Source organism: Labrus bergylta, chromosome 2 (genome assembly GCF_963930695.1).
Source record: "Labrus bergylta chromosome 2, fLabBer1.1, whole genome shotgun sequence".
NCBI lineage: Eukaryota > Metazoa > Chordata > Actinopteri > Labriformes > Labridae > Labrus > Labrus bergylta.
In genome coordinates, this window is record NC_089196.1 from 4,601,857 (window position 1) to 4,618,174 (window position 16,318).

The window sequence follows — 16,318 nt, forward strand, 5'->3', positions numbered from 1 at the left end:
GAGTAAGGGGTATGCAAGAGTTGCTCAAGCAGCTGGAGTGTCTATTCTGTCATGACATCATTATTAACATGGAATACGTTTATGTTCAATATCTCATCAGCTCATTGGTAGAAATGTAATCATAAATTAGTAGAGTCCCTCTTTTCTTTTTGAAAAATATAATCAATGATAAAAAAAAGCTCAGAAGCTTCTTCTGTCTTTTTAAATAATTCTGTCTCCAGTTATGTTGTACTACTCAAAATCGGTCTTGGTCTCGAGTCCACTTTTTGAAGGTCTCGTCTCGGACTTGAAAGCATTTTTACTCGGTCTTGTCTCAGACTGGGGGGAATTCGGATTTTAAATCAAGACCGGTCAAGACCACCACTGAAAGGCTATTTTTCTCATCATTACTGTGATTAGAAGGAAAACACTCCTTTTTAAAAGAACAAATAACTTCAATTCATTTCTAGTTTGATTTTTATCCCCTGGTTACGGCTGCAACCTTCCCAGTGTTACGGTCTAAGCGAGTGACACGCCCCCTGAACACAAGATAATTTTTCAGTGGTCTTTGTGAGTGTGGTCTTGACCACAACACTAGTCTTTAGTGTTTCTGTAGTTCAGTTCCACTTTAGGAGAACTTTATAGTGTTATGTGACTGTGGAACAAGAAGTGGCTGCAGAGCTGTTTCCACTTGAGGACACTGACCTCCATGAGCGGGCACAAACGTGACCCTGTAGCTGTCCACCCGAGCTCTTGGCACCACCCAGTGCACGGTGGCAGATGTGTCGGTGACATCAGAGAAGCGGATGGCTTTGGGTGGACCCAGGTCTGGCACAAACAAGAGGGAGACAACAAACATGGACAAAGACACACAAAGATGTTTTAGTTAACATGTCTAATCATCTTAGACTGGTGAGGAGTTTAGTAGTGAGCTTTTTCCACTTTAGACAGAAGCAGCAGACAACAAAAGACACACATATTCTGTTATTACAGACAGGAGAGCTCCACCACTGAAAGGCACTGGTTTTAGGACAGAGCAGAAGAGAGAGAGAGTAAAAGAGAGAGGTAGACAGACAAAGGGGGCCAGGGGTGGCCCGGGCTCACAGAGAGAGAGAGACCCTTCCCTGGCTAACAGCGAGCCACAGTATCTTGCGTGACAGACCTGAGGAGATTAACTTGCCCCCATTTCATGGCAACACAAAAGTGAAACATGCGCCACGCAACCCAAGAGTAAAGCCTTTGCCCCCAGGGAGGACAGGGGGCACAGCCATAGACACCCGTTCTATGTCACACAGACAACCCCCCCCCCCCCAACCCCCCCACACACACACACACACACACACACACACACACACACACACACAAGCTACAAAGAGCGACTCTGACACATGGGGCCAGGCAGTCAAAAAGGACAACATTTGGGAAGACGACCGGAAGGAGACCACACAAAGAAAGGAGCACAGTAACCGTCCTGAGTGGGGGGTTGACTGATATGAGTTTTCAAAGCTCTTCTGATTGTTTGGTCTGAGGCCAATTTAGTGAAGATGTTGAAACCCTGAAATTATTCTCAAAACTAAAAAAAGGGTAACACTTTAAATTAAGGACAGCATGCTGATAAGCAACTAGTTTATGTTAAATATTATGACCTTAATTTAAAGTGTTACCAAAAAATTATAACAAAGTTAGGAGTCTCATTAAACACCTGCAATCTGTAGATCAGACTAAAATGTCTCCGTTTGCTGCTTAGATCTTTTCTCAACAAATGTTCTGCACACAGCAGTGGTACGTGCCAATTAGCCTAACGTGGCTCTCTTACTCAAGTATGTATTATAGGAGCAAGCAGAAACCCTGACATCTGAAGTTATCATTTTCACTCACTAATCACTGAATGGTTGCAAAAGTTATTAAATGCTTTGCCATCTATATCATAGACAAAAGCTACAATGCCCCTATTTTTCCTTAATGATGTAAGCAATAGGGCTAAATTATGGCCTACCGGAGCTTACATCCCCCTGATGCCAAAAAATAGATGACCACAGTTAAAAGCCAACACCAGGGACTGTTAACACTTGGCCTGCAGACGACCGTAATGCTTGTGTAAACACCACAATAGCTCCCGAGTGACTTTTCCCACTTTGTTGAACTCTAATTGTGTTATTTCTGTGATATAAGTCAAAGCTCTACCGGACCCAAGTCAGAAACTTGAAAACAGTTTTTCAGTTTTAAATTTGAATCCTTTGGGTTTTAGTCTAAAGTATATACTGTCAAACCTACATAACAGGGGCTTTAACATCTTTTTTGGACCTTTTTCAAACCCAGGATTCATCCAAAAAGACATTTAGAATAATGTCTTTGACAAATTTTTCCAAAGAAGTTTGATATCAGTGAAACCATACATCAGCCAAATTCTGATCGAGCAGCAGTCTGGTGCACCAAGATCAGCAGCGCGTGGTCTGTCTGAACCCAGAGTGGTCCATGTTAGTGCTGGAACCCTGGTCTGCTGCTTTCTGCTGGAACCACTCAGGAGCCCGGACACACAGGTTTTAAACACTGAACACCCAACACATGACAAAGGCAAACAATGACACCAGAGTTGGACATCACTGACAAATACTCAGCATTAATACAGATGTACTTTTTGGCAATTTTCAGCATTCGGCGGCTTGGACGAATACCACCACGCTTTTGTTACCAGGTTAGTGAACAAAACATCTGTGATACAAAGGACAAACGTTAGATCACAGGTATTAATCACCTTGTTCCATGCTGTTACCATAAAAGACATCCACATTCCACATTGACCATGTAGATAAGACCAGAGCAGCTCAGATTTCAGCTCATATTTCTTGTTTCCATCCGCTCTGCGTGTACCTGTTCTGACCTGCTCCCTTACAGACATGGAGCGTCTCCCCACAATGAGCCCAAAGACTTCCACTTTGTACTCTGTGTCCTCGGTGAGTTCTAGGACGGCCGTGCTTCGCTCATCCCCACTCAGCACCAGCTCTCTTGGTTGGCCAGGGTCCTCAGCCTCGCTGACCATTACGACAAAAGTGTCAAAGGAGTCCTCTTCAGCCGTCCAGGACAGCCTAAAGCTCTCTGGGGTGATGTCGGAGACTAGGAGAGCCTGCACCACTGGTTCAGCCTCTGAGCAACAGGAAAAAGTCAGTTGTTCCTCTCTGAGTCAAAGTGCTTTGACATCTGAGGAACACTAAATCTGAAGAGAGTGCATCAGTCAATGTGCAAATGCAGGCATTCTTATTTCTTTTTTTTAATACGAGCAACAGTCAACAGTTAAAGAATTTGCAGGACAAGAGAAAACTTTAAATGCATTCTGATAAAAATCACAAAAGGAAGAACTGAACAGCAGGCAACAAGGAGAAGGTTGCTAAGCGAAAGAAAGATATGCTTATTAATAATAAAAAATCAGCAACTGTTGTAATGGGGGAAAGGATCAAATATAAAATCTATATTATCTGTTTAAATCGCAGTGTTTAAGAGCAACTGGATGTCTTCAGCTCCAGGCGGGGTAATTCTTCCTAGCTTACGACACAGGGGTGTGTCCAGTGGGGTGTCCAGAGGTGGCATGGGCCCCAATCTTATTGGCCACCCCAAAAATCCTAAACTGTGATTGGCTTTGTTACCCTGTCAAGAGACTGGACTTGTGTTAAAACTGACTATACTGGCTTGATTTGCAACAGGTTTTAGTGCTTGTAGTTTTCTTTACATATCAATGTGGCATATTTCCTTTTGTTAGTACTTTAAATTGTAAATAAGGACTTACATCACATTTCTTTCTTAAGACAGGTACTTGCAAAGAACTAACTGGCAATGTTTCACCACCAAAACAATGCCATTAAATGTATTTTTGCAATTTAGACAGTGACCAAGAGTTTGCATGTGAATTTTTAAGTACTTTACATTCCGACTTTTAACATGCATCTTGTTTTTGAGTCTTGAAGAATTGAGCTCAGAACATATACATACAGTACATATTTTCCCATTTTCTTCTGTTACAGGATGGATATGATTGGTAGAGTTAGAAAGGGTAAATAATTGATCAGGCCATCCCTGCATAAGTCAGAGGGCCACCCCATTCAAAAAAGTCTGGACACGCCCCTGTTACTACATAACCAGAAATCAGGTTTATAGAGGTCTGCTTAGTCATGCTAGGAAGCTTTTTCTGCTTGTAAAGCACCAATTTTCATGCCAATAAAGTTTGGAGATTGCAGTTAAGATATTTTAATTTAAAAAACAACATCATTTCTCACATTTATTCAAATTAATTGAATTACTCTACACAGTTGGGTAATTCATGGATTTCAAAGTAAAGGGTTTTTGTCAAACAACAGCTGCTTGTCGGAATAGTTTCTCAAAGTAAGTTCAGTCACATAACTAGTTGCATACAGATGAGAATGCGTGCATGTGGTGCTGGAGAAGCTGGTAGTTAAGCAGTCATTAGCAGCGGCAAATAATGGCGGTGATAGGAAGAGAGGCTGAGAGACAGCATGAGACTACAGCTGCTGGAGAAAAAAAAAGCTCTGTTTCTCCAGAGGATGAGTCTGCTGAAGCTAATTAGCTGGTGAAGCTTCCGGTAACACAGATGGATGCACGGACCGGACAGACCTTTAAAGCAGCCTTGGATAGAAGCAGATATAAGTGGGCTCAGGAAAGCCTCAATAAAGCCCAGCGCCACTGCTCATTAAAACACTACAACAAATGTGAGGGTCTCAGGGGTCCTTGAACTAGCCTGAAACCCCCTTTTATATTGTGAGGAAAAAAAAAAACGCATGAGGCATTTGTTTTGAGAAGAAGCAGTGGAAACGAGAAAGCAAAGCAGACAAATCCGAGGGAGCTGTCACTCTTCATTAGCCGCCGGGCAGCTTTAGCTGGTCAGTGGAAGAGAGGGAGGGCCACATCCATCAGCTAACATGTGCTAGCTTGCTACTGATTTCACCCTCCCTCCACCGCCACCACCACGTCTACCCCTCTATCCCATGTCCCTCCACACCCCCCAGGGCCTGAGGGAACACAATCCCCACTCACAAAAGCAAGCCTGTTACTGGAGGAGGTAAGCGACGGCGCCAGCTAACCTGCTGAAAACGGGGTCTGCAAGCAGAGCTGGTTCCAGTCTCGCCTGATAACTTTACGAGAGCAGCTTGTGGTCACATGAATCACAGCTGAGTTGAGCTTGTTCCATGCGCTGTCTCCATTTCTTTGTGATTCCATCAGTCAGTCGATGTATTTAACTCCCTCTCTGTTCATCAAAGTTTCCTTGCTCCCCTTTGAGAGGAGGACTTTATCTTTCCTACCTCTCCCCGGCAGAGGGACGACGACGACCACCGTGCATAACATAATGAAATGAGTCAGTGCTTGTATTCACAAGTTGGAATGTTTTATTTATTAACTGATGCTAATGAAATATGTTAAGACGGTTTCTCCAGTCATTAGCATGCAGACAATGGGCCGTGTTGAGCTCATGCCATTTTCTGCGTGGCCCCAGAAGCCCCTGGCACCCTAGCACCAGAGCCCAGGGGCAATGGCAGCATGAGAATGAAGAGCGGTCCAGGCTCGGGGGAAGTGGGGATGCATACAGAAGAGAGGCCTCACACAAAGTGACAAAAGCGCCTCAGGGATTTTTTTTGTCCTCTGTCAGTCCTCCCATCTTTCTTCCACTTGACTGATCCTCGTCAGTGAAATGCTGAATGATAATTCTGGAAAAGTTGCTCACATAAAATAATTTGTCAGCTCACCAGAAACTGTTTATTTTTGACCTTCTGCTCTAGTCAAAACAGTTTCATGAGGTCACAGTGAGGATATCAGTCCCTTAAAAGGTAAATAGTTTTGTTAATACTAAGGGTGCTCAGAGGCATCATTAGAAGATAGTAGTTTTCCTGTTTACAGCCTCTTATTAGGCACGTACTATAATTGACAGTATGCTAATCACTGATAATGACTAGCGTAGGTGGAGAGGGTGGGAAACCCTCACACCTGTTGTGCCGCAGTTAAAGAGTACACTGACTTGTTTTATGTGTTTCTGCTTGTTCACACAATAAACCAGGTGTTCCTTCAGGCTGGACTCGTACCAACAGAAGGACTAACAGCTTAAAGCCGGATCTAATGCGGATCCGCAAAAGAATTGTCATTGAAGGATTTACATTGTATGTAACTGTCTAATTGATTGAACCTTTAAAAAATAACTCTTGAACCATCAGAGCTGAAAAGTAGTTATCCTTATCAAGTGGTGACGTCAGGGGTTGAAAAATGAAACCAATGGTGAAGTGCAGAAAACTGCAGTTCCTCAAGTGGCCATGAGGCTGCTACAGAAGACCCCGGAGTTACGGGGGGGACCATTTGTTTTGATTTTATGAAGGAGACAAGTTTTCATAATTAGGGGCGTGGCTTAAATGATTGATGGGCGCACTGTAACTGTTTAAGGTCCCCCTCAACTCCCACTATTTGTCTGTCACAAGGTTGATCGGAAGTTAGTTAGAGACAACATTTCCAATATGGTGACCGCAATCAGTTAACATCAACAGTCAAATTTAGAAACCAATCAATGATGTAATGGAAACTTCATCCATGTATAATCAGTCTATGGTCCTTATACTATATACTTTTACTAGGGTTTTACCATGTTTTTCCAACCTTGCTGCAAGTAGTTTATACCTAGAAAATCTGAGCTGAGATTTTCCTTGTCAATCGAGATGAGCAGAGCAAGACAAGCAAATATCTCTAAGTATTAAGAATGCAAGACTACAGTCCAAATGTCATTTCCTCCCCATCCCCTCATTTCTAGATTATTCTTGTAAGTAATTGAACTTCAGTTGAAGTCAATGGAACCGGCAGAACAACTTACTAAAACGGACAGGTGCGACTTTGCAGAAGAACAATTGTTTTTACAACACCTATCAGAGGCAATGTTACTGTAACAACCCCGTCTCATGGCAGTCTTTGAAATGGTTAAAATGTGATTCAGGTTTAAAATGGAGAATCTTGAACATGGGCATATTTGTGCGTCTTTGACGTGGGCATGAATTTAAATCAAACGCAAATCAACTTTTACCATTATCTGCCTGCAAATTGATTTTCCTGTCATTGATCACATTTTTGGGGGGTGATGGTATAGATTACCAGCTCAGCAGCCCTGAAGATATTCTGTTGGAATAGGTCGTTTTCTTTTAATTTTATTCTGTTACATCAGTACAATGTAGAGGCATCCTTCCTTATCCCTTCATGTTCACCTACGATACCACTGCTCATGCATGAAGCGATCCAACAGCTGCTGTCATGGTAACTTAGCCCAAACAAAATACTTTGTCTGGTTTTTGTTTGTTAAGATTAGGTTTGTCACGATCAAATGGGAAATATTCTGAATACCATTGGAGGTATTTGTACAAACTGCCATGTGACAGAGTTGCACTTGGACAGTGCTCAAGAAAGAGAGACAAACACCATTTGGAAAGGTGGAAAATGAAAAACACTGGTTATCTCACTTTGTTCAGCAGAAGAAGAAGGAACAAAGGATAGAGTGAGGCTCAAGCGTTGACGGCGTGGATACCTGTGATGGTGTCTGCGAACACAGGGTCTAAGAGGGCCCCCCTGAACTGCCCGTACAGATTGGCCCTGTACCAGGTGGTGGGGGTGAGGCCAGAGACGGCGAGGCTGCGAGCATCGGCGGGCACCGTGTGGTTTTGCCACTCGGCGCCCGTCTCTGCGTCGGTAACCTCGATCATAAAGGCTTGGAAAGCCCCATCCTCAGCAGACCAGGACAGGAGGAAGCTGTCCCACGACACATCGCTGATGGTGACATTGGTCACCACAGGCTTCTCCTCCTCTGGGTGACGACAAACACATCAACATGGAGTTACAGGACTGGAACGACATACAGAATGAGGACTAAAGGTTGGACTGATAATGTTTCTCGAACCGATCCTGGAATACTTTTCTGAACTGAAACTCGACTGTGAGTTGACGGCAGAGAGAATAGACGACAACCAGCATCAGGTATCAGTCCAACCTTGACAAACAAACATTCACAGATGAAATCAGTTCTGGGGTTGTTTTAAACCATAGTTGCGACAGAACGTGAAACATATAGGACACACAGGATGGAGCGTCTGTTCAACAGGATAAGTCCTCGGTGACATTGATGATCTCTCATTTGTATTTCAAACATTTAATTTTGCTGTCATGAGGGGGAAAAGAAGAAAGGCCTCCACTTTGTCTGGAGTGGAAATATTCCCTTATTTCCACTACAAAAGGCCAGAGGGAGAAAACAGCCTCATTATTAACGGCTGCCTATAGCCATCTCCTCTGTATTTCCATATAAGTGGGAAGACTTAAAGGTAGAAGCAGCAGGCAGACATGCTGATGCAAGCTCGTGCACATTAATGGCTGTGAATGAGCCATTAACATTTGAAGGCACAGCGTAGCCCTGCCAGAATGGCAGAAGTACGCCGTCCACTTCAAACCTATATGGAGAGCCACGTGCAGCAGCCTGTAATTGGAATCCATTGAGTGTGCAAGCATTCAGAGTGCAGATTAGAAAGAGACAGAGATAGACGGTGCAGGTAAACATCAAGGCTTCCATTATCCTCTTTTCACTGTGTGGCAGAGAGGAGCACAAATGGGATGGTAGACAATGGGAATGTAATGCGGTGGGGAGGGGGCTTTGCTGGAATCGGCTGATCATCACTTGTGAAGCTCACATCGACGAGGGAAAGGCATTTGCTGTGTGGGGTGTGTGAAGAGTTTCTGGTCCTGTATGGTGAGGATTTGAGTCAGCATTGTATGTAAAATGTTGTCTCCTGAAATCAAAAGTTCTTGCAACACTTGACTCCAAGCCCAGCTGTTGAAAAACATGTTAAATGGTTGATAAATGGTTAATGGTATATGCATACCGTATTCTTCAGCGATTTAAACTATAAGCGGGCGGATAAAAGACATTGTGGTGTTAAAACTAAAGAAACTAGTGTGTGTATTTCACACGGCATTATCTGATATGTGTGTGTCTCTAGTTACCTCAGCTGTCTGGTGACTGTTGTTGTTGATAAGATATAAGGTGGTTCACTTTAGAAAAGACAAATATGGGGCACTGGTGGTCTAGTGGTTAGTCTATGCACCCCATGGACAGAGGTGGTCGAAGTGGACAGCCATGAGTGGAATCCGATCTCTGGATTCTTTCCTGCATTCCCCGCTAACTCTCTCACCCTGATTTCTGACTCTATCCACTGTCCTGTCTCTTTAATAAAGGCATAAAAAGCCCCAAAAATGACATCTCAAACAAAATAAAAGAAAGAAAGGACATGCATTCCTTCAGAGGGTTATTTCCCTTCAGACTTAAAAAATACCTTGGCGTCTCCTTACTTGTTTGGGGGGTATTCTAAGATACTATTTGGGTGAAAAATTACTTCAAATTTGAAATGATTATTCATTAAAAACATTTTCGCTTACATCTATAACAACCTATTTTCAGCTAGTCAAAAGTGAGGTCATACTTTCCTTACTAATACAAAGTAAAGGCACTTTAATATTTGATTGAAACATATGTTCATTCTAGTTTAGCCGTCACCAACTCTAAAGACCATTGCACACCGAGTCTGGTTTTTAATGTGCAAAATTGACACGTGAAATGTTTGCATACTGACTCTTTAGTCCGTCATTAACATCCTGAAATACACCTGGAAGTGATCGGGAGAATTCTTCATCTGCTTATCAATAGGAAAAACATGTGAACTGACTTCACTTTGATTTTTTCTTTTTTTTTACTGACTCAGTGTGCAAAGGCCTCAATGGTCAGTGTGAGCAAATCACACAAGATAACATTTGTTTTCAGAGGCATGTAATGGTGCTGACTTTTTGTTGTTTCTTTGTTTTTGCCGAAGTTCAGCAAACTTGAGAGTCAGTACAAAGGAACTGAATACTATATGCGATATATATCTCTGAAATTAACATCTGAAATTTGAACTGGAGTCTGTCTTACCAGAAAAATGCCTCAGTAATCATTTTACATGGACTTTAAAGAACCATTTCTGACAGCAGCTAGTTTTATGGGAAACACAGAGGTAATGGGAAAGCACCATAAATAGTACTGTAAGTTAAGTAGGCAGCTATGGCTGGATACCAACAGGTGTAGACAGTAAACCAATCCTTTCAGGAAGTCTTCAGTTCTGGTGTCACATGCAGGGGAAGATGTGTGTTGGGACTAATCAAATGGTCTCCTGAGATATCAGCATCTCATTCTGATATCTGCCATTTGATACACACTCCTTCATATCAAACTACAGCGGGGCATTCATCAGGATGAGAATCCAGCCTCTCACCCAGGCAACATCTGTGCTTTTGTCTAATGCTGCCCGGATCAGAAGCGCATGCAGGACAAATATCAGGCTTCTAACATGCTTTTGGTTTTCGCACCAGAAAAGTCAGCTGCTCATGCAAGATCAGCGTATAAAGTAAGACGTTCAAAAAATTGCTGTGTTGTCAGAGGCTGGTGATGAAACACAACATGTACACGTAACAGCTGGTGAATGTTTAAGAGTGTCATTGAAAATGTAAACTCTATAGCTTGCACTCAAATGGGCACTGAGTGTCGAGATAACGGCTGATGGTATCAAATCCAAATGACTGTTGTTCCTTAAAACGGATTTATACTTCTGAGTTGAATCATTCGTGTAATCATTCCCTGTAGCAGAAGCCTACACATATAGCCTGAAGTACACCAACGGCGCAGACCGAAAGCATTATGATTTGTCAGCTGGGTAGTCGTAGTGGCTGTGGCTCAGTTGGTAGGGTTGGTCATCTCTCAATCTGTAGGTCGGGGTCTCAAACTCCAGCTCCTGCAGCCACATGTCCGATGTGTCCTTGAGAGAGACACTGAACCCCAAGTTGCTCCTGCTGCTTCGGTGGCAGCATATGAATGTGTACCAATGGGATTAGTTAGCAACCTCCATTGTGAATGTGTAGGTGTGATCTCTAGTGTAAAAAGTTCTGAGTAGTCAGAAGACTAGAAAAGTGCTATAGAAGCTCAAGTCCATTTACCATTATTTTTCTGCATTTACAACGTTTCTAACATTCTCAAAATTCTGCAACAGGAAAAATGCTAAAATACTACCTATCATCTCCAACTCCATCTGTATATGCTCAGTTTCAGTTGCCATGGTTGCATGTACATAAACAAGCAGAGAATGTGGCAAAACCAGGAACTGGCGATATAACTAGCATAGAAATCACACTGCCAACTAGCGTTTTCAGGCGGAGTATTGCCCTATAGCGTAGATTCAAGGCAGAAGTATAAATCAGGCTTCACAGTCCGTAACTGTAATCCAGATAATTTACTGATAATCAGTTAAAGTGATGTTAATCTGTGCTGTCCTTCCATGTTTTTCTCAAATGTGATATTTGTTTGTTTTTTTGTTCTTTATATTTATCGTCATTTAGACTTTGTACTAAATTCTTACAAACAAAATAAAATAAAAAACCTTTAATCTTTTTGACAATCTGCAGGGCAAACTTCAAATTTGTCTCACTCTGCTCCACCCCTCGTCTTTCCTTCAGTCCCTCCTGTAAAACCAGCGTGATCCGTGTTTGCGCTACGTGTCAGGAGACGATAAAGGGTGAAGATTGGCCGGTGCCGGCTGTGGATTAGACGGCTGCTGCTGATTTTTGGAGACAATGTTTTAACAGGAGACCCAGCATGTGGCCTTTTATCTGACAGAGCCACAGTTCATCGTGGTCAAATCACACAAAACCAGAGGGGAGCAGGGCTCACGCCAACAATTATCACATGAATGAACATTGTGCAGGGCGCACACATGTCCATACCCCCCCCCACCCACCCAACCCCCCACACACACACACACACACACACCTTCAGTTTCACTCTATTTGAGTCTTGTTAGCCGCTCAGTCATACATGCTGCATATGAAAACAAAGACAAGTGGACATCAGGTTTGCACACTTTTGCACTCATCCACCCACCCACACACACACACACACACACACACACACACACACACACACACACACACACACACACACACATACACAGACAGTGTTCTGTTCTTCTTGGCAGAGTGAAGTCCAAAAAATGCAACTAAAGGCAGTTTTTCCGCTGCTCACCAATGTCTCCCTCATGCCATATCGATTTTTGCCTGTAGCCACGTGTTTAATGGGCGCTCATTGCATAACAAGAAGACTTGCTTGTGAGATGTTTGTCTTGGAGGCACCCTGACTGTAGCATGAAAAATGTGCCACAATCGCCTCATTTGTCTTTTCTTGTTGTTTTTTTTAAAAGAAGAAGGGGAAAAACTAAAAAAATCCCACATGCTATAAATAAGCCTTGGGGGAGGGAGGGGAAGGGGTTAGAGACAGAGTGACTTACATTGAGTAGCTAACAATGAATTCAATTCATTGAATCATCTTTATGGTTTGGCTGCAGTACTGAAGGACAAAAAAAAAATTCAACCTGTGGTTAATGAGTACTTCTCTTATTCCCGCAGCCTGCGCCACCAGCTCGAACCCTCATGGAAACAGTGGGCTGCATTCAGAGGAGCGTTTGTTTCAGACACATTGTAAAGATCATATCTGACACGCTAGGTCACAGCGTAGCTACTAACATAGTCCAGGTAACACCTGCAGCTCAGCCTCACAATAAAACAGCCCTCACTTACTTCTAGTGATTAGTAACCATGCAGCTAAGGTTCTTTTCAGCTCTCAGATACTTTCATGGCTCTTTTACCCTTCCCTATACATAGTCATTACAGTCATGAAAATAGTGCAGCTTTAACGAAAAGGAGACTGAAACCTCTGTTTCCAAAGAAAACACTTTGGATACAGTTTGGAAACAGTGGTACAATTCAACAGTTTGCTCTGAGGGGCCTGATTCACTAAGAATGGATCGTGACCGCTATAAGCTCCAACAATTACGTATCATTTTCTCCTGCTATCTGCTCCGTCTTTAAGTCTAACTTCAGTCCCAAACACGTTCATAAAGGCCGTGCAGTTGTCTCTTGTTTTGCGTGTGGAGAAAAGCTGTCTGCACCCTTACTCTGCGAGGAGCTGTGCTCTCCTGCTGACGGAGCTGCTTTGCCCACATAAAGATGATGAGCTCGAAGGGGAGGGGGAACTTGGTTGTTTATTTATGCCAAACTTGAAAAAAATGAGATGTAGGTTTCACTCTTTAAAACCAAACTTCAACTTTGATTGGAGCAAGCGAAGGGCATAGAAGTGGATAGAGTGTTAAGCCACTATCAGCCAGAAGGATTTTAGCCCTGCTTATATTAATAACGAGTAATGTCAAAGTCATATTTACAGACGTAATATACAGAAGATTAATGAAGTCATAAAGTGGAGGAATAGTTTTCTGACCACTGGAAAGTTTGCACGGGACATCTCTTCACATAGCGCAGCCCAGTGACCTCCAGTACCAGCGCAGTTTTTGCTTCTCTTTAATTGTGCGTGGCAATCGGTGCCAGTGTTTGTGCTTTAGAAATGTTTTCTTTTTTGCAATAAGGCTTATTTACATATCAAGAGACAGACTGAGTTGCTTTGTCTTTCTAGGGATGATTTGTAGTTCATTCGGTGCCTGTTTTCACGCAATGTTGATAAAGTGATGAAAAATACTGCTCTGTGCGTTTCCTTGTCTGACTTCCTGTCCGGGTTGTCATATTCTGTCCTGCTTGACGCAAACCTGCAGTGTACTCCGTAGAGAAAAGACTCACAGCGTATTTGAAACGTTGCAGAGCGTACGGGTTACGGGTGCATTAAAACCCCTGTGTGTGGTTTGTGAATCAGAAGGCGTCATACAGATTCATTTGCACAATTCTAATGGGCGCAAAAGCCACGCAATCCTTTTGTGAATCAGGCCCTGAGACTTTTCCTGAAAGGGCTTCGACTAAAAATCTAAACCTACGGGGTTATCAGGACAGAGTAACTGGGAAACTATTGTCTGCATCATTGCCACCTGAGGTGATGGGAAAAAAAGATTTTGAATTTTTGATAAATCAATGATGTAATCAGGGACATTTCGAGGTGTGCTGGGTATAATTCAAAGTTAAGAATCTGAAATGTTAGTTTGCTGTAAACTTCAAGACATTTGTGCAAAAAAAAAGTCTTCTCAGTCTTTCCTCCCAAACATTACAGACACAATAATATAAAACAGAGGTGCAGCTTTATCCAGAACACTTCAGGTGGTCGTTGTGTGTCTCACAGTACTGACCTGTGGGGGCTGAGATTGAGGTGGGTGCACTGGTCCTGCGGCCCCTCTCAGCAGTGACGCTGATTGTGTACAGCATGCCGGGTGTCAGGCTCCTCAGGGTGTAAGACTCGGAGCTGCCGGGGACCACCTCCTCATCTCTGTGGCCGTCAGCTGATACATAAACCAATCTGTAGGAGTCCAGTTTTGCTAGTGGGCGCTTCCACTCCAGCATCATGGTGGTCTCTGTCACCTCTGCGACAGTCAGGTCCTTGGGAGCATCCAGGGCTAATGGGAGAAGAGGAGGGGGGGGGGGTCATGATAATGTGTCTGCAGCAGTTGACATTTTTTTTTGTATTTCTTTCTTTTTTTTATCCTCAAGTTTTTATCCCTTTTTTCTTATTTTTGTCCCGTTGCTTTTTTCTGCTCGATTTAAGGGCTAACTGTGACTCAACGTTTATTCAATGTACGTCTCTTAACCCCTCTCAATTATTTCACAAGGAATATAATTTATTTACAGTAATTCATTTTGTGATTACAGATGTTGTTTAGTATAGACAAATAGTAGATTTCTTCTTAATAATTCAAAAATGATCATGAAAAGAATTATGCATAAATGACAAAGACTCTGGATTTAGATATTATAAGGATTAGATGTATTATTCTCACCAGTCACTGCGTTGGTGGTGGTCGGCAGACTTTCCCGCTCATCCTTCACCGCTGTCACACCCATCCCGTACTCGGTACCAGGTCTCAGGCCTACATTACCAAGCAAATGAAGACCACAGTGATACAGAAATTAAAAGCAATGTCATGTTTCATGTGTCACCAAATGAACGATGGGGAGGCTCTGTAGTCAAGTGGCCAGCTGTTTTGCTTGATGGCTTTCCTCGCCTGTGGCACTCTCACTCTCTCGCTCTCATGTGGCCTGATTGCACAATACATTGCAGCCTAATTGCATTTCATGGTAAGCCTGCGCTCACTGTGTGTTGTGTTTCCATTGATGGCTCTATAGGGTCCTTGTCGCGGAGCAGAAACACTACTTGCTATGATACAGCAGGCTCTGGAGGCCCTTTGGTCTCCACAATTAAGCCCTCTCTCAGCCTGATCGCCTCTAATTCCTTTATTAACTCCCACAGAGGTCATCACACACAGAGTCTTGCAGCATGAAATTACACCTAATGCCCAGGAAACTCATTATCAATAAAATCACGAGCGTGAAGGCAATTACAGATAATAACTGTGTGAAAGAAGTGCTGAGGTGTGTGGGGCGGAGGGGGACGTCGGCTGAATGGACACAGTGCTTTATTTCCATGAGATGGGCCCCCCAAGGACAAAGAATTGGTTTAGACAAAGACACTACGAGGACGTTTTTTGGAAGCTTTTTTTTTTTTTTTTTCATGGTGTCTAATCCTACCACGCTGCAGCACACAGTTTCAGAAAAAAAAAAAAAAACACACATCCGCCTCAAAGCATGGCTTTATAATGTCAGCGGTGCAGATAGATGAAACACACCCGCTTTCCTCCCTTAAACAAGATCTCACAGTGAAACAAGCGGCAGTGTTATTCAATTTAAAGTCTGAATGCCAAACCCCCCTGGGTGGTTTTCTAATAAAGTGGGCCTTTTGTAGTCGAGCAAACATTTCACAACACCAAACAAAGGCAACCCTTTTTGGAAATGAGCAGGCTGAGTATAACACTGACCATTTAAGCACAACAAACACTTGCCTGCAGAATTAAGAGAATAAACACTTCACACTGTATTTTTTTTTCCCACAGACGCTTTTCAGCTGTGTCATTTGGATGCAAAGTGCTAATGTGCTGGTGTGAACCAAAGCACACAAAGGAATGAAAACACTGAGTATGTCTGCTATGAAGCAGCCTAATGGTTTTGACTTAGCAAGATTTTGTTTTTTTTAAAGTTGTAACCATTATGGTCTTGGCCTAATTGCACTGGCATGGTGCGTGGCTGCAGGGTCACACATTAGTAAAACTAAAGTTACTGCAAAATCCCTGAAGCCTTATACCAATACCAAACATTCCTGCATCATATACTCTGGCCTCCCTGTTGACCACATGAGCTGTCAGAATATAAGAACCACTTTTCAATGTTTTAATACAACATCTTCTTTGATTGTGATCGT

At 42.9% G+C, this 16,318-nt stretch overlaps 1 protein-coding gene across 3 annotated transcripts in view; it reads right to left on the reverse strand.

Annotated features, from left to right (window-relative positions):
• The window catches only part of tncb (tenascin Cb), a 52,629-nt gene that overhangs the window by 11,791 nt on the left and 24,520 nt on the right, over positions 1–16,318 (reverse strand). Inside the window, exons 9-13 of one of the 3 annotated variants that reach the window (XM_065963016.1) lie at positions 14,844–14,933; positions 14,199–14,462; positions 7,538–7,813; positions 2,851–3,123; positions 685–807 (exon numbers count right to left, since the gene is read on the reverse strand). In XM_065963016.1, coding sequence (XP_065819088.1) covers positions 685–807; positions 2,851–3,123; positions 7,538–7,813; positions 14,199–14,462; positions 14,844–14,933 — 1,026 coding nt within the window. The remainder of the gene's footprint in view (positions 1–684; positions 808–2,850; positions 3,124–7,537; positions 7,814–14,198; positions 14,463–14,843; positions 14,934–16,318) is intronic. The other 2 variants (XM_065963019.1, XM_065963022.1) reach the window with 2 other exon arrangements.